Here is a 24,019-nt window from a genome sequence, read left to right as displayed (position 1 = left end):
CAGTGTTCTATATTTTTCATCATACAGACCTTTCACCTCCTTGGTTATATTTCCAAGTATATTTTTAGGGTATTGTGAATGGGATAGTTTTCCTGATTTCTTTCTCATCAATAGTAAAGGAAAGATACTGACTTGCGAATGTTGATCTTGTACCCTACTACTTTGTTGAATTTATTTACCAGCTCTAGAAGTCCTCTGGTTGCCTGTTTTTGATTTTATAGATAAAGGATTATGTCATCAGCAAATAGATAATTTGACTTCTTCTTTTGTTATTGGTATCCCTTTATTTTCCTGCTCTGACATGTTTGCAATGGCTACTGCTTTAAGAACTATAATCCATAGGAGGGATGAGGGTGGATATCCCTGTTTTCTCCCTGATTTTAGAGAAAATGCTTCCAGTTTTTGTCTATTCAGTGTAATGTTGGCTTTGGGTTTTTCGTATATGATGTTGAGGTGTTTTCTATCAATAGTTTTCCAGTGTTTTTAACATCATTGGGTGATATATTTCGTCAAACTTTTCATCTATCTATTAAGATTATCATGTTTTTCCCTTGATTCTACTTATGTTATGAATCAAGTTTACTGATTTGTGTATGTTGAACCAACCTTGCATTCCTATAATGAAAAAAAAATGGACAAGGTATAAAATCTTAATGTTTCTTTGAATGTGGGTTACTAATATTTTATTAATAATTTTCATGTTTATATTCTTCAGGGATACTGGTGTGTAGTTTTCTTTCCATGATGTGTCTTTTTCTGGTTTTGGTATCAGGGTGATTCTGGCTTCATGAAATGAATCAGGGAGTGTTCCCTCCCAATAAGACTCCTAAAGCTCAGGAGAAACCAAGAATCAATAAGTGTGATGACTTCAAATTAAAAAGCTTCTTCCCAGCAAAGGAAATAAGACCCTGAAGAAAGAGCCTACAGAATAGGACAGAAATCTTTGCTAGCTACTCTTCTGACAGGAGATTAATAAACAAATTTTGCATAGAAGTCAAAAAACATCTAACACCTAAAAGGGAAATAACCCGATCAATAAATAGGCAAATGAACTAAGCAGGCATTTTCCCAAAGAAGAAATACAAATGGCCAACAAATATATGAAAAATGTTTATTCCTTAGTAATCAAAATAAAAACTATACTGAGATTTCATCTCACTCTAGTTAGAATGGCAATCATCAAAAATATAAGTAACAAGGAATGCTAGTGAGGATGTGGGGGGAAAGGTACATGTATACATTGTTGGTGGAACTGCAAATTGACCTAACCACTTTGGAAAGCAGTACAGAAAAAGGACTCTAGAGACACAAGCTTGTTCTGCCTTTCGGAGACTGGCTGAAATACTAATTGCTTTTGTATTAATGGTTCACAGAAAAGTAATGTTTCGCTGTCTTCTTCATTGTTGTTCTAGCATAAACCTTACCCTGTGTATACCTTATCCAGTCACCTGCCAACTGCCACCATGGACATCTGAACTGCCCTGATGTTGAATACCCCTAACTGCTCATACCCCACCTGGCAGAAAACAGGGACTTTGGGTCACTTCCCTCCAACTTTGCCCTCTCTCAGCAGGAAGCAGTTTGGAGATGTAGAAACAGAATGTAGAAACTGACAGTGGGGAAATATAACAGTGGTCCACTTTACCTTTTAAAAACAGCCCTTGCTGCTTATTGTATTTACTTATTTATTTTATTTTTATAGAATGCATTTTTATTCATTGTACACAAATGTGGTACAACTTTTAATTTCTCTGATTGTACATGATGTAGAGTCATACCATTTGTGTAATCATAGATGTACATAGAGTAATGATGTTTGTCTCATTCCACCATCTTTTCTTCCCCTGCACCCTCCCCTTCCCCCATTTCCCTCTACACGATCCAACATTCCTTCATTCTTTCCTTGCCCCCCACTTTATGTATCAGCCTCCACTTATCAGAGAAAACATTCGGTCTTTGTTTTTTTGGGATTGGCTTATTTCACTTCTCGCTGCTTATTTTAAAAGGTACATACTTTACTTTTCCCCTTCTTCCTCTCCCCCTCCCTAACCTGAGGGCAGGGAACAAGATTACCTTGAGTTATCCGTTCTCCTCAGAAAGGAGATGTCACCAGAAGAACTAGGAAGTGACTATCTCCCAAATTAACAAGTGAATTTCAACACACCATCAGGTGCAATGGGACCCCCCCCTGCCAGGGCACACCTGAAATGTATCCTTTGAATAGCTCCTGTTTTCCCTGATGGGCAGAATTATAGCCTCTGGGACAGTAGTATCCTGTTTCTCTTTTGCTAGCAAAGCAATAATACTTTTACCTTTTGCTCAAAATCGTGTCCTCATTATTGGATTGGCATTGGACCAAGATTTTGGTAACAAAATACGAAATGAAATCACCATATGACTCAACTATCCCATTCCTTTGTATTTATCCAAAAGAACTAAAATCAACATACTATAATGATATATTCATACCATTATTTGTTCCAGAACAATTCATAATAGTCAAGTTATAGAAACATCTCATATAATTGCATAAAGATTATCCCAGTGTATACTACACTGTATACACAGTGAAGTTTTACTCAGCCATAATGAATAATAACATTACAGCATTTTCTGATGAATGGATGAAACTGAAGAACATCATCCTGAGTGAAATAAACCAGTCTTAGAAAAACCAAGGGTCAAATGTTTTCTCTTATATGCAGAAGCTAGAGAGATAAGGAATTTAATAAAAAGGTGGGAATCTCATGAAGACAGAAGAGCAATGGAGTACATAAAGGGAAATGGGAAGAACAGCACAATGAGACTAAACTATGTTATGTTCAAATATAAACATATCAGAGTGAATTCCATTTTTTATATTCAAAGCAATCTTGAGCAAAAATAACAAAACCAGAAGTATTATACTATGTGACCTCAAAATACACTCCAAAGTCATAGTAATCAACATAGCATAGCATTAACATAAACCAAACACACAGAATGATGGAAAAGAATGAAGGAATGGGAAAAGATTGATTAAGTAATGCTGACTTAGTTAGATAAGAGTATGAAATTCTGTTCTGCTATTACAAAGTAGGGTGAAATTAGATAATGGTAATATAGTATATATTTCATCAAGCTAGAAGAAAGGATTTTAAAAGCTTTCTCCACAAAGAAAGGTTTAATATTTGAGGAGACTGATATGTTTAAGCAGATATAAATGTTACTCAATATGAACATGTATTGAAATAGTATACTACCCCATTAATATACATAATTATGTATATATATTATACATCTGTGTATATATTTGCAAACATATAAATTTTGTTTGTATATATAATATTCATTTACATATTTATAAAAATAAATTTAAAAATAGAAATAAAATTTTAGTGCCAAAAACTCCACTAATTTCTGCTCTGATCCATAAAAGTAGTACTACTCTTCCCACCATATTAAATTACCTGGGGAAGGCTTGTGACCAAAAATGCCATTGAAGAAAGCAGGCATCCGAATGCTGCCACCAATATCAGAACCCACACCAATTACTGAACAGGCAGCTGCCAGGGTGCATCCTTCTCCACCTATAAGGAAATGAAAAAAAAAAAAAAAAGAAAACAGAATTCATCTTTTCAATTAAAGAAATTAGCTAGGTTACCATTTTCACAGGATATATATTTTAACCTCTCTGTGTCTTCAGATTAAAAGTGTCTCCTGTAGAGAGCATATATTTTGGATCATGACTTAAATCCATTCTGCCAATCTATATTTTTTTAAGAGAGCAATACACTTAAATTTAAAATACTCCTAAGAAAATACTAACATTTGACATTTTGTTACTTTTTTAGTCTTATAGCTTTTCTGTCCTTCAATTACTCCATTACTATCTTCCATTGTGTTTAGTTGATATTTTGTAATATGATGTATTTCTTCTCATTTTCCTTTATGTATATTATACAGATATTTTATGTATAAACAGATATTTTATGTATAAACAGATATTATATGTATATACAGATATTTTATGTATAAAATACAGATATTTTATACAGATACTTTATGTATATTATACAGATATTAAGACTCCTTTGAGCATTTCTTATAAAGGACATCTAATGATAACAATATCCCTCAGGTTTTGTTTGCCTATGAATGTCTTAATTTTCTCCTTATTTTTGAAGGACAATTTCCCCAGATATAGAATTCTCAGTTTACAATTTCTTTTTTCCTTTCAACATATTTATAATATCATCACACTGCCTTCTTGTCTCCATATTTCTGATTAGAAATCTCAGAGTAATTTTATTGAGGAGCCTCTTGAACAAAGTAAGTCACTTTTCTCATTTAATGTTCAAGATACTTTCTTTGTCATTGTTTTCCAACACTTTATGTGTCTTAGGGTGGCTCTATCTGGACTTATCCCACTTTTAGTTAATAGAGATTCTTGAATTTGCATATCCATGTTTTACTCCATTGTAGGAAACTTTTGGCCACTATTTGTACAAGTAATTTTTGGCCTTTTCTCTCTCTTCCAATTCATGGCTCCTCTAATGCACATATTGGTCTATTTCACGGTTTTCTATGATTCACCTAGTCTATGCTTAATTTTTTTCATTCTTTTTGCTTCTTAGACTCAATAATTTCAAATGAGCTGTCCTCAAGCTAACAGATATTATTCCGCCTGTTTGATTGTTCTATTCAACTTGTGTTAGTCAACTTACCATTGTGACAAAATGCCTGAGATAACAAAAGTTTAAGAAAGAAAAGTTTGTTTTGGCTTAGTTTCAGAGGCTTCAGTTCATGGCTTGGTGTTATGTTGGGGCCCAAGATGAGGCAGTACATAATGGTGGGAATACGTGGCACAGGAGGCTGCTCACTTCATGGAAGCCAATAAGCAAAAATAAAGAAAAGGGCCAGGATCCCAATATCCCCTTCAAAGACATGTTCCCAATAACCTAACTTTCTCCAACGAGGTCCCAATTCTTAAAGGTTGCAATATCTCTCAACAGAGCCATGGGCCACAGATCAAGTCTTTAACATGAGTTTTAGGGGGCATTTTAGATCAAACCTACAGAAACTGCTGTTGTAAAATTTTCAGTGTAGTTATTGTATTTTTGAGTTCTAGAATTTCAGTCCAGTTCCTTTTAAGAATCTTGTTTTTCTTCATATACTGAATTGATTCATACTATTTTTCTGGTTTCCTTTTGTTTTTTTTAGAACCCTTAAGACATACGTTTTGAATTTTGTATCATGTAAGTACAATGCCTGTGTTCATCAATGGTTTATATCACTTCATATTCTTCCTTTGAATGGACCACCTTTTCCCTTTGTATGCTTGTGTTTTGTTGTAACAACAGATTTCTGTTGAAATCTGGACATTTGGAAAAAGAGCAATATCTCACAGTCTTTGTAAACAGGTTCTATATCAGAGAAACCCTTATTTATTAGAAGCACAGGTTCTGAGCCTTGAAATCAGCCTGAGATGAAAACATAAAGTCCTTTAAGATCTTCTCTGAGAATATGTCTTGTCTCGGTATCAGTGTTTGTGGTATTTTTTTTTTCAATTCCCTATATAAAGGAGTGCTTTTAAATATCTTAATATCCTAAAGAGTCTTATCTCAATTCAGTTTTTTCTTGGGTCCTTATATCTTCAATTGTATTCTTGTATACATACAGTCTTTCCCCAGGTGTCTGTGGGTCTGTAGTACACCTACAACACTGAAGAGTAGTGCCCATCTTTGCAGTAACTGACATGAAGTCCAAGCTATCCTGATATTCTCCACATGAGCTCCAATTTAAGGAAAACAGAAACAAGTCTTTCATTCAGCCCTCAGGCAACTTAAAATACTGGAAGTAAGTTCTGTTCTGTTTCCTCTATTTCCAGGGAGGGAATTGGGAATTAGGTTGTTGCTTCCTGACTATCACACTATATCAGAGATGGGGTGGATCACTGTTAAGCAAATATTTTGTGAAATTTCCTACCACTTTTAATGTGGATTTTTCTTGATTATGTGTTTTCTTCGTGGCTGTGGATTTTGTGCTATTTTCCAGGATACTTTCGTATTAATTAGCTATCACTACATGTTCCTTTTAATGATTTCATAAGGGGAGTGAAGGCCCTACAGCTTTCCAATCTGATATACTGCTGAAAAAAATGCCTCCACAATTTTTGATAAGTTGCATTTTTATTCTCACTTAGTTTGAAATATTTTTAAATGTCTCTTGGGACTTCTTTAATAGGTTTATTATTTCAAAGAATGGTATTCAATTTCCATGTATTTTGAGTATTTTCTAGCTATCTTCCTGTAATTGATTTCTAATTTAATTTCATTGCGGTTTGAGGCTACATATATTTTCATTCTTTAAAATTTGTCTAAGAATGCCTCATAGCCCAGAACATGGCCTATCTTGATGAATGATTCCCTATGCACTTCAGAATGAGTTTTCTGCAGTTCTAGAATGAAGTGCTCTATAAATGTCAATCAGGTCAGTTGTTGATGCTTTTTACATATGTCCTCACTAATTTTCTGTCAATAAAACCTGTCAATTAACTGATAAGGAGCTATTGTCATCTATGATGTGTTTGTTTAGGTCTCCCCTGTTATCTTTGGGTTTCATAAAAACCTTTTAAATAATACCTATGATGCACAGTTATTCCAGTTTATTTCTCTGCTAAACAGGACCCCTTTTTATATGGTGGTGAGGTATTTGAGGGAAGGAAGAAGGAATATTGTATAGTCCTGTGATTAGATCTTAGTTATTTATTTAGGTTCTTACACTGTCCTGTGACCCTTACAACATGTGCTTCTCAGATTTGTTTTGTTTTTTCCACTTAGATGGGAGAAGAAATCTAGAAGGGAATGGACATGAGTCTCTCCTTTCCCCAATTTATGTCAATTAGTCTCTGGCAAAACCATAGTCAGTTAGGTTCTGATAAAATAGTTTCTCAGAGGACATTCCTTGTTAGAAGAATAGAAATATTCTTTGGAAATATTGCAAAGTAGATACTTCCCCCTACTCCTACCACAGTGTGAAGGAACTTTTCTCCAATCTTCATTGTAAGAACCTGATAAAATCCCTAGAGTTGAAACCCATGAAAGTGTGGGACTTCTAACATTGGATCCACTTGGAAATTTTAACCCTCCAACTTCACACTGAACTTCAGCAAGCCATTAATGTAGCTTTAGTGTTCCCTCTTCTGTGTATCCTTTTCTTTACACCTTCTAGGATTCTGCTTTAGTAAGTTTTGATAATCTGTATATGCTTGTCTTTCTCCTCAATTTTGGGGCAGCACTTTGCCCTAAGATTTTGATGTTCTTGCCAATATAAGAATGGTTGTCAATTTTACATCTGTTCCAGTTTTTCTCACTATGTGGATGGAAGTAATAACTCTCAAGTTCTTCATATGGCAGAAGAGAAACCTGAAATCACACTTAATGTTTTAGTCATCACAATAAATTTACAAGGCAGTTTTTATTATTATTATAAATTCACAGGCTGAGGATACTGATCCCCGAGCCTCTACTCTATGTGATCTTCTTTCAGTTCACTGAACACACTAAAAATACCACTTCAAGGCATTTGTGCTTTCTGTTCCCTCTACTTACATTGTTTCCTGGCTTACCTGCTCCTTCTCCTAATGAGTCACCAAATCTCTCTGATCAGATGAGTTTCAACATAAATATTAAGTCCTCAGAGAGGTTCTCTATGACCACATCTGCTATATTCAGTTTCTGTTACAAAGTTATCAGTGCTCAATATTCTTACACTATTTTATCACCTTTGTCTCCAGAAGGAATAGATAATGAGCTAAAGCATCTTCATTAACTCACATTCTCTCCTTTTTTCTCATCACACATAAATACACACATACACACATGGGCACACTTACAAGAAATAATATGAGTGATCATTGTCACAATGCTCTTCAATGATCTGTCTCACATTGTCACATTTCACAACTTCCTTTACCATTATTATTGCCCATTGCTTTCTCAAAGTTTTGTGCAATATTATATCTACTCCTCACTGGGATTCCTTAACTAATATGTCTAACTCACCAGAACTTCCACCTACAATATGCTGTAAATCATATGGGTTGTTGGATCGGCCATAGATCTTGTTACTGGATTCATACCACATGCACAATTCACTACAGTTGGTTATGCCAATGGGGATGGCACCTGCTTCCTTCAGTAAAGCTACCACAGTGGCATCTGATTTTGAAATAGCATCACGACGGTTCACAAGGCCAGAAGAATTGGGCATTCCTATAACAGTCATAGAAAAGAAAGTTTAAATGTTATTAAATAAAAAGAGTGACTACTTTTTGAGAATCTACAAAAAAATAACCTGGCAGTTATACAAGATAATCTTCTTAGTACTGAAAGGTGGTATGACATATTGAAAAGTGCACAGGTTTTGGAGTCAGAACAGTCCAAATTTGATCTCCATACCAAACCAAATTTTCAAACTTTGGACAAGTCACTTAACTTTTATAAATCTCAGTTTATATGATGATTAAATGAGAGAATAAATGTAAAGCATCCAAATATTTAATAAACAAAATCTTTATAAATTTCACCATCCAACAACTCAAACTCTTACATCCATTTATTGCTCATGAATATGTTTAGAAAAGTGGAAAGATTGCATCAAGATCTTGCCAAAACATAGAGTGATGTCAACAAAGGACCAAGGCATATAGGAAATTTGGTATAAAATAGAAGTGGAGTCAGGCTAGTGGCTTTAATCTTATTGGCCTGGGAGGCTGAGACAGGAGGGTTCCAAGTTTAAGGTCAGCCTCAGCAACTTAGCAAGGCCCTAAGCAAGTTAGTTAGAACCCATCTCAAAATAAAAAGAAAATGGGCTGAGAACTTGCTCAGTAGTAAAGTAACTGGTTAACTCTCTAGTATCAAGTAAAATAAAATAAAAATAAATAGAAGTGGCACTGAGATCAATAAGGAAAGAATAACATTAATGGTTATACTAGCTTTTAATATGAAAACATATGCCTATATCATATCGTAAACAAAACAATATAGAAATACTAACCACTTAAATGTGGAAAATAAAGCTTAAAGGTTTATACTATGTAAGTCAAAGACCAAAAATAATTGATTTCTCTCACCTATATAAAAAAGTATAACCTAAATTTAATGATAGGGAAAAACAGAAAACCTGAAACTAGGAACATTCTATAAGAAAACTGCCTGGTACTCATCAAAAGTGTCCTGAAATACAGAAAGAAAATGAAAAAACTGTTTCAAATTAAAGAACACTAAAGAGACCTAGCATGTGGATTTAATGTGTGATAGTATCACAGAGAAAAAAAAGAAAACTATGACAGACATTATTGCAACAATTAGTGAATTTGCAATATTGGCTGAAGGTATAAAACAGTATTATTTCACTGTTAAAAGTCCTGAATTTGACAACTATACTGTAACTACGCATGAGTGCCCTTTTTATTAAGAAATATAGTGATATGTTTAAAAGTAAAGAGACTTAATATGTGTAACCTATTCTCAAATGGTTGATAAAATAGGAGCAGAGGAGAAGGAATGGAAGGATTGTGAGAGCAAAAGAGAGAGATGGGAGAGGAAGAGGAAAAGAAAGAAAGGAAAATAAAATGAGACAGAAAAAAAGGAGATTGAGAAATTAAACAAATTATGCAAAAAGTATTAGTAATCAGTGAATATAAATAAAGGGCATATTTGAGTTGTTTGTACTATTCTTGTAAAATTTTACATGTTTGCAATTATTTACATACAAAAACTTTAACTTTAAAACAAATTGGTTCAAGTTCACACAATAAGGAAAAGAGAAAGCTAAGATTAAGTTACAGATCCATAGACATTTACCTCTGTATTTCTACCATTCAATTGTCATTGAAGTAAAGATTATAGGTATAGGATAATATACTTCAACTTATTTATTTACTTTAATTTAAAAAAATCTATTTGAACATGCCTGTACTTTGTGTCCCTGTTGTAACTGTCAATTAGTTCAGCATTTCTATTGTAATTTAACAAACCTTGATTTTATTGGATATATTCAACTTTGTCATAATATATAATCCCTTTTAGATAGTGCTAGCTTCACTTCTTTTACTTTTTTTTTGCTGAGGAATTTTTACAGCAATATTCAGGGGGATAATTGGTCTATAATTTCTTTTATTGTGATATCTTCACTTAGGTTTGCTATTAGGGTGACACTGGCCTCAAATAATTAGTTATGAAGGTGTTTCCTCTTCCTGTTTTACAGAATAGTTTTTGGTATTATTTCTTAACTAAATATTTGATAGAATTCATTAGTGAAGGCATCACAGCTTGGGTTATTCTTTATGTAGAGATTTTTATTTACTATGAATTTCTTTACTTGATATAGCCTACTCATATTTTCCCTTTGCTTTGGACTCATTTTTCTTTATTTGTGTCCTTCTGGAAATCTATTCCATTTAAATTGTCTAATTTGTTGGAATGAAGTTTTTCATTATATTATCTTATAATTGTTTTAAAGCTTTAGAAACTATAGTCATGCCACCTGTTTCCTTTCTATTTGATTAATATATTTTTTCTTCTCTTTTATTATCACATTAGTAAAAGTTGACAGAATTGTTGATCTTTCCAAAGAATCAAAATATTAGTTCATTGATCTTAACAATTTTTTAGTGTTTTTATCTTGTTGATTACACTCTAAACTTTCTCATTTCCTTCCTTCTTTCTTTAGGTTAAGTTTGTTTTTCATTTAATAGTTTGCTAAGTCAGAAACTTAAGTTATTGATTTGAAATCTTTTTTCTTCTCAAATATACTCAAAGGCCATAAATTTACCTCTATATACTCTTTTAGCTCATACAATAAGTTTTGTTACATTCTTATTTTATTTTCATTTAGTTCAAAGGTCCCCTGATAATTTATTTGGCCCATGTATTTGTTAAAAGCATGATGGTACATCCACAAGACACTAATTTATATAAAAAAAAAACCCTATAAGTAAATAGCAAAAAGAACAGTGGAGTAGAGGGAAGGGACCAAGGTGTGAGAGGGAAAGGATGGGGATATACTGGGAACTGAAGTAGAACTAGTTATAATCCCTGCTTTTATAATTATGTCATAGTATATTCTATTGTCACATATAACTAAAAATAACCAAATAAAATGTTATGTTAAAAATAAATAAAAATAGGATCGAAATTCTGAAAAAGATAGTATTCCCTTTAATATTTATATTACACTAAGTAAATTTTAAAATAAATTAGTCTTACATTTAAGAGCATACATGATCACTTTAAAACCAGATTTTAATAATCCTTTGTAATATATATGAAATGATACAAAACTTTATAATATAGTATTATAGTTAAAATTTAAAAATAAAACCACTATGAGAATCCCTAAAAAAAGTATATTGATTAATTTCCAAATATTAGGAATTTTCCTTTACATTTGAGTTAACCAGGAAGTTACAAAATGAGTGTTACACTATAAATAGAGCACAAGCTTATATAGAATCTGAGCATGGCTTTAGGCAAACCACCTGAAGTTTCATATGAGTCTCAACTCATCTTCTTGAAAAATGAGATAATACTAATCAATACAATAATAGTGGGGAACTTTACTCTGCTGTGAGTCCTAATGAGTTCTGAACATAGTGGTCTCATATGCCATTTGGTGTAACATAGGATGACCTTTGGCGAATATTTTCTCTCATTTCAAAAGACTTCCACTTTGATAGTGACCTTTTCATTTTATATGTTCAGAAAATGTATGTCACTTCTGAGTTCAACTCATGTAGTAAAAAAGAGGGGTGGGAGGGGTGGGGGGAAGGAAAAATAACAGAATGAGACAAATATCATTACCCTATGTACATGTATGATTACACAAATGGTACGACTCTACTTCATGTACAACCAGAGAAACAACAGTTGTACAACATTTGTTTACAATGAATCAATAAATTATTAAAAAAAAAAAAAGAAAAAACAGAAAACAAATGATTCATAAGCATAAAACAAAAAACAGAAAACAAATGATTCATAAGCATAAAACAACAAAAAATACACAGGATAATACCTTGTAATTGGAAAGCTTCCTTTACTGTCAAAGGAACCCCAAGGAAGGGCCATTTCTTTTCCAGGGTGGCTTCATCTTCCAGTTTCTCTGCAAGCCTTTCATCAACAGAATGAGCCTCTTTTCTGGCTTCCTCAAACCTAGGAAGAAATTAAACAGCACAAATATAAACTACATAAAGTAACCATCTACCCAACTTTATTAAAAGGACAGATATGATCAGAATATAACTAATATACTTGCCAAATGTCTTATAAAGTGAACATTTAAGTCAGTGATTCTCCTTTTAAGAATCCATCATAAAATAGTGATCTAACATACTAACAAGGATCACTGTAGAAAGCTGATTGGTACATCATTATTTGTATTAAAAATGAAGCAACCTGTCATCAAATAAATCATGAGATGTCTACTATAGACAACTGTACAGTTGCTTTAAAGTTTCTTTGCTCTTTGGAAATTCTTATTATGCAACATGACTGTATTTAAATGAAGAGATCACAGTATGATATTTATAACAATCTCAAACATATGAAAATGTACATATATGTGTAAGCAAACTAAAACATTAAGAGTGAATAAGAACTCCTTTGATGCAAAGATGAGTCCTTGCACTTTACAAATTTTCTAGAATATGTACTAGAAAATATATATAGCAATACTCAGAAGGAAATCCAATAAATCAATATGTATGAATGTATGTACTAATATAAACACCCAAGTATATAAATACAATGAAATTTCTCAGTATTTCAACTAATAACTCTTCAAAACAGGAATTCAAAATTGTCTAAATAGCACATCATATGATTGTAAAATCTTTAAAGGAAATTAAGGAATACAAGTAAGAAAATAAGTAAAATATTCTCTGTCTGCTTATGCCAGAAGACTTCGCCAGAAGACTTCTAAAGCTGATAAATTCAGAAAATCAGCAGGATACAATAGCAATATACATAAATCAAGTTTCTCCATACTTCAATAATGAATATGCTGAGAAAGAAATCAGGAAAACTATCCCACAATTCCCTCAAAAAATACTTAGTAATAAATCTAACCAAGGAGATGAAAAATTTATACAATTAAAACTGCAGAACACTGAAAGAAGAAATTGAAGACCTTAGAAGATGGGAAGAGCTCCCATGTTCTTGCATAGGCAGAATTAATGTTAAAATGACTGTTTTGGTTTGGATGTGAGGTGTCCCCCAGAAGTTCATGTGTGAGACAATGCAAGAAGTTTCAGAGGAAAAATGATTGGGTTATAAGAGTCCTAACCCAATCAGTTAATTAATCCCCTGGTAGAGATTAACTGAATGGTAATTGAAGTGATAGGGTGTGGCTGGAGGAGGTGGAAATTGGGGGTATGGCTTTGGGGTATGTATTATTATCTGACAAGTAAAAACTCTCTCTCTCTCTCTCTGTTTCCTGACCACCATATGAGCTGCTTCCCTCTTCCACACTCTTCTGCCATGATGTTCTACCTCACCTTGAGCCCTGAGTAATAGAGCCTGCTGTCTGTGGTTTGAGACCTCTGAAACTGTGAGTCCCCAAAGAAACTTTTCCTCCCCTAAAATTATTCTAGTCAGATCTTTTAATCACAACAGAGAAATAGCTGACTAAAACAATGACCACAGTATGCAAAGCAATACACAGATTCAATGCAGTCTCCATCAAAACACCAAAGAAATTCTTCTTAGAACTAGAAAAAAGTTCTAAACTTCATTTGGAAGAATAAAAGACACAGAATGGTCAAAGCAATCCTGAGCAAGAAAAGTGATGCTGGAGGTGTCACAATACCTGATCTAAAATTACAATACAAAACTAGAGTAACAAAATTGCATGGGATTTGGTATCAAAATAGACACAGAGTACAGTAAGAGACACAAAGATAAACCCACATAAATATAAGCATCTGATACTAAACAAAGGTGTCAAAAACATGTTGGAGGAAAGACAGCCTTTTAAACAAATTGTGCTAGAAAAATGGATATACATATGAAGACAAATTAAACTATATCCCTATATTTCATCCTGCAAAATAGTCAAATCAAAGTAGATCAAAAACCTAGGAATTAGGCCAGATGCTGCAACTGCTAAGAAAATATTGAATCAAAACCCCATGTGTGTACAATGAATCAAAATTTAAAAAAAAAAAAAACACCATATTGCTGAAGGCACTGACTTCCTTATAAACACTCCTAAAACTCAAAAAATAAAATCAAGAATCAATAATTGGGACATCAGATTAAAAACTTCTGTATAGCAAGAAAATGATTAAGAGAATGAAGGGAGAGAGCCTATAGAATGGGAGAAAATCTTTACCAGCTGTTCCTCTGACAGGGGATTAATATTCAGAATATAAAAAGAACACAAAAAGCTTAACACTAAAAAAACTCAATAAATGGGCAAAAGAACTAAATGGACATTTCTCAAAACAAGAAACACAAATGGTCAACAAATATATCAAATATATAAAAAAGGTTCAACATCTCTAGCAATTGGGAAATGCAAATCAAAACTACACTGACATTTCATCTCACTCCATTCAGAATGGCCATTATCAAGAATACTGCTAATAATAAATGCCAGCAAGAATGTGGGGAAAAGGTACACTCAAATATTGTTGCTGGGACTGCAAATTAGCACAACCCCACTCAGGAAAGTAATATGGAGATTCATCAAAAAACTAGAATGGGAACCATCACATGACCCAGGTATCCCACTCCTTGGTACTTATGGAAAAACACTAAAATTGGCATATATATTGATATGGCCACATCAATGTTTATAACAGCACAATTCATAATAGCCAAATTATGGAATCAGTCCTGACATCCATCATAAATGAATGGATTAATAAAATGTGACTGTAGTTTTACTCAGCCATAAAAATAAATGAAATTATGGCATTTGCTGGTAAATTAATAGAACTGGTGGAGAACATTGTGCTAAGGGAAATAAGCCAGATTCAGAAAATCAAGGGTAGAATGTTTTCTCTCATATGTGGAAGTTATAGAAAACTAAGGAGAAAGGGGGCATATCAAATACCATAAAGATAGAGGGAAGACAAGTGAAGTAGAAGAAGATTGAGAGGGAGGAAGGAGGGACAGAAAAGGGGAGGAAATGTGGAACCAATTTAACAAAATCACACTGTGTATATTTACATATAAATATACCACAGTGAATTTCATCTTCATGTATATGTATAAAGCAACAATCAAGAATAAATGAATAAATGAGTAAAAGGAGGACCAATAGAGTAGAGTAAGGAGAATAGAAGGAGGGATTTAGGGAGGGAAAGCAAGGGGCAACTGGGACTGAAATAGAGTAAATCAAATTTCATGCATGTATGATTTTGTCAAAATGAACTCAACTATTATGTATAACTATAAAGCACTAATAAAAAAACATTTAAAAAAAAAACCCAGGTGGGTTTGAACAATTTCCATCTTCACATAACTAAAGGACTGTCATGCAGAAAAGTGAACAGAATTATTTCACATGGTAACTGAATCCAATGGGTTAAAGCCATAGCAAAAGAGATTCTAGCTACACCCAAACTCCACCAAAGTGAAATGGTCAATGAGTTCTCCATCACTGAAAGAGTTTAAGCCAATTTTGAACTTGTGTGTGGTAGGAATAGGTAGAAGCAACAGGAGAATTGGCAGACTAGATACCTCCTAGGCATGCAATTTGGTGATTTTTATGATAATCTTTCAGTCTTACCTTCTAAATACATTATTAGTGTTTGATCTTCAACTTCGTTTATAATTCCTGTCAATAAAATCCTTATGGAATACATCTCCCAATAAGGCAGCAAAGATCAGAATGTGTAAAAAGGGATGCATATACCCATCCTTTGTTTAATAATACAATATTTCTCTAGAAAAAAAAAGTTCACACAAAGCACTCTTGGAAGTTCCCTAAAATGGAGGATTTATCACTGTAAGGTTTAAATGCTAATGTTAGTCATTGCTCCATCAAGGTCACCAAAATGCCTGATAAGAACAACTTCTAGGAGAAAAGATTTATGTTGGCCCATGGTTTCAAAGGATTCAGTCTATAGTTGGCTGTCTCCAAGGTAAAAACATATTGTGGCAGGGCATGGCAAATTATGCTATGTCCATATATTAATATATCACAATGAATACCATTTTTATATATAATTATTATATACAAATTTAAAAATTAGAAAAGAGATCATTAGAGTAAAGGAATAGGAGGTACTGGGGAAGGAAATTGAACAAATGTTATGTACATTTACAAATACATCACCATCAGTCCCACTCTTATGGATAATTATAATGCACACACACACACAAAGCTAAACACAAAGGAAAAGCAAAGTAATAATGTCAAGTATTGCAGACATTGTTGGTTGCCTACCTCAAGATCCACTTTTATCCTGTATTAACAAAACCTCAATTTTTTCAGGCACTTATCTTTCTTTTACTGCCATGTGCTTTAGAGAAAATGCTCTAATGACTAGCTTTAAGAATATGATTTCAGGAGCTGGGATGATAGTACAGTGGTAGAGTGCTTGCCTAGCACATGTGAGGCCCTGGGTTCAGTTCTCAGCACTGCATAAAAATAAATAAAATAAAATGAAATAAAATAAAGGTATTGTGTCCATATACAACTTAAAAATATTTTACAAAAAGAGTATGATTTCTTATTTAACACAATCACAGTGATGCTACTCATCTTGCCAGAAATTTGTTTACCTATTGACATCTGACCACAGTTTTGGTTCTTGAGACATGAGGCCTGGCAGCCATCTTACATTATGAAATGATCTATTTTGAGAATAAGGTTGACAAATGAGGATGTCCAAAACAAGACTAAATACTTAGGCTATTGATGACATTTTTCATCTGATGAATCAATCAATCCTTGAGCTAACCTATCAAAAGATTTTCTGTTTTATGGAATAATACATTTTCTTTATTGTTGTCAGTGATTTCAAGCTGTTATTTCTGTTGCTGTTGTTACTGTTTACTATGAAAAGCATTCGAAGTGTTAAAGTTAGTAGGGCATTTTTAAATTTTGTAGAAATGGAAGCTTATTTCAGTGAATGTAGGTATAAAAAGGAAGTGAGGGTTCAGAAAAAGTAAGTGTTAAGTAAAATTTTTAGCAGCTTGTATATGTCAGAAAAATGAGAGTGCTATGATAGCCTGTTAGGTATGGCAAGCTATTAATATGAAAATATTATATTCTACCCCCTCAAATAATCTAGCCATTCAAAAGACAATATAGGCAGATGGTCATAACCCAGGATTTGGAGAAAGACTGATCTGAGATTGTTACATGGCTTTGCAACTGAGAAATTCCTAAACCTCAGTTTATCCAACTATAACATTTTTGTATCAAAACATGGATGCACTGTCATTAAAATGAAATAAAGTTGAAAATATAGCATTTAACACATAAGAGATATTCAATAAATAGTGGCTATTACATCATCATTACTAGTATCATCAGGTTCTTCTGACAATAAAAATATCCCTGTTGGGAAAATCAAAGAATTGGTGTTATAAAAAATTAAGCCAAAGCTAAATTACCCGAATTACAGAGCTCAGAGAACTGGCAACATAAAATTTAGGATGTAGGCTATAAACCTCTGTGTCAGAAAAAACAATGAGAGGAACTGCAGCAGCTACTTCTTTAACATGATCTATTAGTATTGATGATATCAGTACCATTTACTGACAGCTTCCTTGTTGACAGAAAGACAGGTTCCTAGAACACTCTGCCACCAAGAGTTCCCTAACCAAGTGAGAACAGAGCAGCTAGGCTCCCCAACTGTATCTTCCCAAGGCTGGTAAAGACACAATAGCTTAATTAAATGCACTTTACTAAGGTCTTGAATGTACCTGCATTAACACTGATCGAACTTGAGCCACACATAATCAACAAAATCAAAGACTGCTAAGACAAGTTTGATTTACACAGAAAGGGAACTGGATACCTTTATGGGCTCAATGCCAAAAAGGCAGTTCTTAACTCCTGATACCAAGGACACACCCATAGTTTTAGACAAGCTAAAACCATACATCCCAATCATGAATTCTTTCCCATGCCTCTGTGGATACAGAAGATGGGGCCTAGTGGTTGTGACACTAGAATGATATAAGGGTTAGAAAATGTGAGACAAGTATAAGAGTTTACTGATGTCTGAGGGTCTTAAAATCTATATATTCTTAAATCCTACCTTCGACTAGTAACTAAATAGAGCAGAAGGTAAGGGAGAAAAATACAAGTAGGATTCTAGCCCCAGGCTTTGGTGACAGCTATATAGTACCCACAACTGTGTAGTACTGCCTTCTGGTTTACTCCCATTCACTCCTCAGGATTCTGTTTTTACATTATTTCCTGCAGAAACCCTTCCCTAATAGCTGTACAGAACCAGATAGGTACACCTTCTCTATGCTTCCACACTGCTCTTTTCTTTTCCTATTATAGCCCTAATTACACAGTGCTTTATGTTTCAACCACTGAACTTGGATATGAAAGAACTCAGGGACTATCTTTTGTTCATCTTTGCATCTTCCAACACCCAGCACAGTGCCTCTTATATTTTATATTTATTTATATATTCAGTAAATATTTTTGGAATAAAGGAATAAAAGTATTAGGGTTTTATAAACTGTTTTGTAAAATTATAAGCCTGAGAATCCATATTAATTTTCTAATTTAGAAAGAATGAAACTTAAATTCAGAAAGGTTCAGAAACATACCTAAGGTCACATGATAACTAACTAAACTGAGGAAGAATTCCATCCTACATATATAGTACTCTATAAGCGTGTATTCCTATATCTTGCCATCTCTGAACTACAGGACTGACAGAAATCTTGCATTGGCTCTTTCTCATTTCATTCAAAACTATATATATATATATATATATATATATATATATATATATATATATATATATAATTCATTAGCACAGATGAAAGGGTACAAGCCTAAAACTGGTAGCAAATCTATAACTTTCCAGACAAGGAAGAGAAATAATTAACTAAAAGTCATAACTGAGAAAGTCTTTGAAAGCCAATGGGTTGGCAGAGCATAAGAGGAAGTTGCACTTTGAATTCAAAAGAAAACACAGTCTAAGAACAGATACATTAATTCATTCTTATGGAACACTGAAGATACCAAGATGAATAAGAGATGATCCCTATCATTGAGGAACTCAGAGTCTGGTGGTAAGACAAACAAGACCCCAATGACAATGCAGCATTGCAATGATCTCTCAACCCCAAACCAAGTATTCTATACCTTACTGTAAGATGGAACTCTAAAAGTTAAATTTTCCTTTACATATTGGTGTCCTGTTAGATCCTTCAAATACAGGGTGTTACAGAGAAACTGAAAGAAAGGGGTGAAGGGATTTTCTTCTTCCAGCTTGCTTGCTGTACCTCGTAACACTGTACTTTTTTCCAGACAACAATAGTTGGTTCTAGCTTCCTAGCTCTTTAAGCACTCTAGAACCAGTCTTATGCACCCCCTCACAAGTACCAGCAACTGGCAATTGCTCCTGAAAAGTATTAACAACAGTTAGGCAAACTCTATTTTCTAAGTTTCTGATATATCAGCAGCAGCCAGGCAGTACCCTCTTCACAGATATCCAGGCTCTGAAGTAACCTCCTCTGAGCTTCTAGATTCCATTTTTCCCAATCTCCTTACAATTCTATCAGACTAAGGGATGTAGCTGTTTCCTATAGTTATTGTCTCTGTGTTACACCACTGTTCCATTTGTGAATTTTTCAAACCTTTAACCTACTATTTCATCAATTCCTTGTATTAATTTCTTGGTTAAAATAGTAAAATTTCTGGATTCTGAAAGATATAAGAATCACAAGAGCCCAATGTGTTCTGGGAACTCAGAGGTATACATCATGCACCAGCTGAGATTATTAAATAAAGTGAACCTGAGACTTAAGCTGAGTCCTAAAAACTTAAGATCAGGAAAAAAAAAAGGTGTTACAAGCAGAAGGAACTGCATATGCAAAGTTATGGGGATAAGAGAGAGAGCAAAATGGGTCAGGGGAAGTGAAGGAGTTCTGTACAGCTAGAAGATTAGGACATGAAGGAACAGAGAAGGTTAGAATGACATGAAGTAATAAAGAAGAGCCAGAAAATTTTGAGTAATTAGAGTTAGAAGATAAATTTGATAAACAAAGAAAGAAGGTGGAGTCTAGGGTTACACCCTGGTTTCTTATTTGTGTGACTGGATGGAAGAACAGGTTTCGCAAGATGGCAAGGAAGTAATAAATATTTTCTCATTAGTCAACTAAAAGTAGAGGGACTAGAGGTGTAGCTCAGTGTTAGAGTACCTGCCAAGCATTTGAGGTTTGGGGTTCAATCCCCATCAGAAAAAGAAAGCTAGAAGCTAGTAGAAACAGAGTCTATATTTCCTTCTACTATTTCTTAGATGTGTGATTTTAATCACTGAATTTCCCTGAAAGTCAGTTTTAGTGCCACATAAAGAGGTATAACAATACAACAGAAAATAGTATCTACTATATTAAAATGACATTGAAAAGTTTGTGTGTATGTGAGGTGATGGGTTGAATTTCTCCTAGTAGAGCCACTACCAGATGTTAATTCAACAAGCATGTAATCATGCCTACCTAGTTTCAGGTCTTGTTCTGGATGCTATATATGCAAAAACTAATGAAATGTAGTCCTTGCCATCAAGGATCTTATAGTCTATGAGCTATAGGGAAGTGGGCAGAGTGGCAGACATAAACAAAAGCTCAATAAAGGGCTGAAAATGCTGAATCGGAAGCAGGTTTAGTGAGAAATCAAAGGAAAGACAGAGGAAGAGGAGTCCAAGAAACATGTTAAGATAGCATGGCCACAGAAGTAGAACAAAATCCATCAGAAATGACTCCTGATTGAGTGAAAATGCTCACCTGTACTTTACGATTCCATTAATCATTGGGTTCACATCCTTAATTCTGTTGATATAAGCCTGAACAACATCTATACACTTCACCTGAAAAATACAATAATTTATTTATTGAACAATTCATCCATTCAACAAGTGAAAGTTCACTACATGAACTAATCTTTTTTTTAAGACACCTACAATACAATTCCCTGTGAGGTAATACATGAGGCTGAGGGGGTACAAGATGTTGATTTTGAAACAAAGGATTTAGGAATATGTCAGCATAAGAAGGTTTCAAACAATGAATAGGAAAAAAAGGTAAAATCTCCCCTCTAAGTAAATAGGAGGTGGAATTCAGAGATATTATGGATATATACTCAACTAGCAAGTATTCTGTTCTAGTAAATAACCAGTAAGTAACTATATACTTTAGATGGGCACAGTGGCACGTGAATGTAATCTCAGCAACTTGGGAGGCTGAGTCAGGAGTATCCCAAGTTCGAGGTAAGTGTCAGCTGCTTAGCAAAGCCCTAAACACCTTGATGAGAGCCTGCCTCAAAATTAAAAAATAAATAAACAAAATAAAAAGGGCTGGGGATGTAGCTCAATGGTAAAGAACCCCTGGATTTAGTCCCTAGTACAAAGAAAGAAAAAAATAAAAAAGGAAGGAAAGAAAGAAATAGTTATTTTATAGTAATGTACTGAAACTTAACATTACACATCTCTACAAAGTTCAGGAGTTGAGAGCAGACATTACAGCACATTAAGGTAGAGTATCCAGATAAAACACAGAATACTTAGTTAAATTTGAAGGTTAGAGTAATAGCAAATAATGTTTAGCATAAGTAAACCTCAATTATTGCAATGGGAATAATTATACTAAAATCTACATGTTGTTTATCTTAAATTTAATTGACTAAATTGTATTTTTATTTGCTAAATTTGGCCAACACTGCATTGAGGGTTTTAAGTTAGGCACATGAGTAGGGAAGAGGCAAGTAACACATCCTATTATTATTTACTTATAATGTGTAATTGTGGTTTTAATAATACTTCTTAGACATGAAGCAATATGTATTAGGAAATTACAAAGAAAAGTATAAACCCCAAATACAAAGTAAATGAAAATAAATTTGTTAAAGATGGAAAAAGTAAGGAAAGGGAAAGTATAATAAACATAGTATCAAATGGAATTAAGTCCATTACATCATAGTAAGTGTGAAGGAATGAATTGACCTGTTAGAGGGCAAAAATCATTAAAAAATTAAATTTGTTTAAAAACCAAAGCTTGGTTATACATTATTTATAAAAGGTTTACTTGGAGCAAAGAGACAATGAAAGCTTTAAAACAACAGAAAGGTAGGCAAAATACATACTAGGTAAATACAAGCAGAAAAAAACACCAGGGATGGGCACCATTAAAATCATATTAAGCAAATTTCAAAATTTATACACGAAACAAAAAATTCATGATAGTGCTACAACACTCATATTCTTTTCTGGATTAAAAAAGCTGGCAAATATATAAAGCATAAACTCAAAAGGGAATTCAAAGAGAACTTGGCCAGAAATATAAGAATAATAACAGATAATACAGCTTTCTCAGAAATTGACAGTCATTATACATAAGGATATAAACAGGAAATTAATAGTACAGCCAACACGCTAAAAATATACAGAGAAAGAATTTTTATTCCATCAAAAGTGAATATCTTTGTATCCCCAGGTCATTAACATGAAATGCTCATGCACTTGTTCATAAAGAAAAGTTTATATCTCCAAAAGTTTCAGAAACAGTTTAGGTGAACTGGATAAATTATCATAGCTATTTTGAAAACATTCATCTATATAACAGATGGATCTAAGAGGTAAACAAAATTAAAATTGCAAATTTTCCAGAGACTGACAATAAAGAATGACATTTCTTATCAAGATCTATGAGATGTAGCTAAAGTTATCCTAATATGCATTTTTAGTGTTTTGAAATTATACATAATAGTGTGGTTCATTTTGACATATTCTTAAATGTATTTTACATAGTTTTCACCATTTCAATCCCCAGTACTATCCCCTTCCCACCCTTCCTCTTTTCTCCCCGATTCTCTTCCTCCATCCTATTGGTCTTCCTTCTATTCATTTATTTATTTATTTTTAATTGATTCATTATATATATATTATATCTCTGTATATGATATATATATGAAATTGGAATATATTGTGATATAGTCATACATGCACATTTACAAATAACATGCTTTTATTTTAAAAAATATAAAATTAATACAATATATAAAATAGTCAACTTAAAATAATGCAAAAACAAAGTAAATGGAAAAAGTACAGGGGAATAAAGAAAAGTTTAAAGACACAGAAATAACAGCAATAGTAACAAAACCAGGGTGAAAACAAGAGTAAAGTCAACTTATAAATACCCATAAAACAGATAATTTACAACAAGTATGATGGAGAATGAGGAGAGTGCATGCATAATACTGGGTTAATATTGAGAATGAAAAAGAAAATATAATCATAGATACAGGGAAGATTGAAAGAATTATAAGAAAATGTTATATGTACCTTTTCTCTAGGCAAATTCCTACCTATCCTTTAGAAATGTGATTGGGTTCTCAGTAAATGTTTGTTTAAAAGCACGCATAAATGATGATTTTATTCACCATAAAATGATCCTCTGCTCTGGCAGCTCTGGAGTTAAGGGCTTGAGTTTTCACAGTGAGGTCTAGAACCTGGTCACCTCACCAATGAATGCCATCCAATAGAGCTTCAAAATCTGACACAACTTTCCTATGTATACATATGAATTCACCAAAATGAATCTCCACTTCCTGTACAACCACAAGACTTGGATCCTAATTAGAATAAGATATACTCCATGAATGTATATATAAGTCAAAATATACTTTACTGTTATGTATATCTAAAAAGAACAAGTAAAATTTAAAAGAATACAAACAATAATAAATGCTGGAGAAGATGTGGGGGAAGAAGTTCCAACTACTACCCTAATTGGGTCTGTAGCAAGTAGAAAAAAATAAATAAACCAAACAT

General features: G+C 33.3%; 1 protein-coding gene across 3 annotated transcripts in view; it reads right to left on the bottom strand.

The window, feature by feature from the left end:
• The window catches only part of FAAH2 (fatty acid amide hydrolase 2), a 176,944-nt gene that overhangs the window by 141,293 nt on the left and 11,632 nt on the right, over positions 1-24,019 (bottom strand). For 2 of the 3 annotated variants that reach the window (XM_079124115.1, XM_079124116.1), the window contains exons 2-5: positions 20,976-21,058; positions 12,061-12,197; positions 8,046-8,255; positions 3,450-3,569 (exon numbers count right to left, since the gene is read on the bottom strand). In XM_079124115.1, coding sequence (XP_078980241.1) covers positions 3,450-3,569; positions 8,046-8,255; positions 12,061-12,197; positions 20,976-21,058 — 550 coding nt within the window. The remainder of the gene's footprint in view (positions 1-3,449; positions 3,570-8,045; positions 8,256-12,060; positions 12,198-20,975; positions 21,059-24,019) is intronic. The other variant, XM_079124117.1, reaches the window with a different exon arrangement.

This window comes from Sciurus vulgaris (genome assembly GCF_902686455.1).
Source record: "Sciurus vulgaris genome assembly, chromosome: X".
Taxonomy (NCBI): domain Eukaryota; kingdom Metazoa; phylum Chordata; class Mammalia; order Rodentia; family Sciuridae; genus Sciurus; species Sciurus vulgaris.
This window is presented reverse-complemented; position numbering and strand designations above follow the sequence as displayed.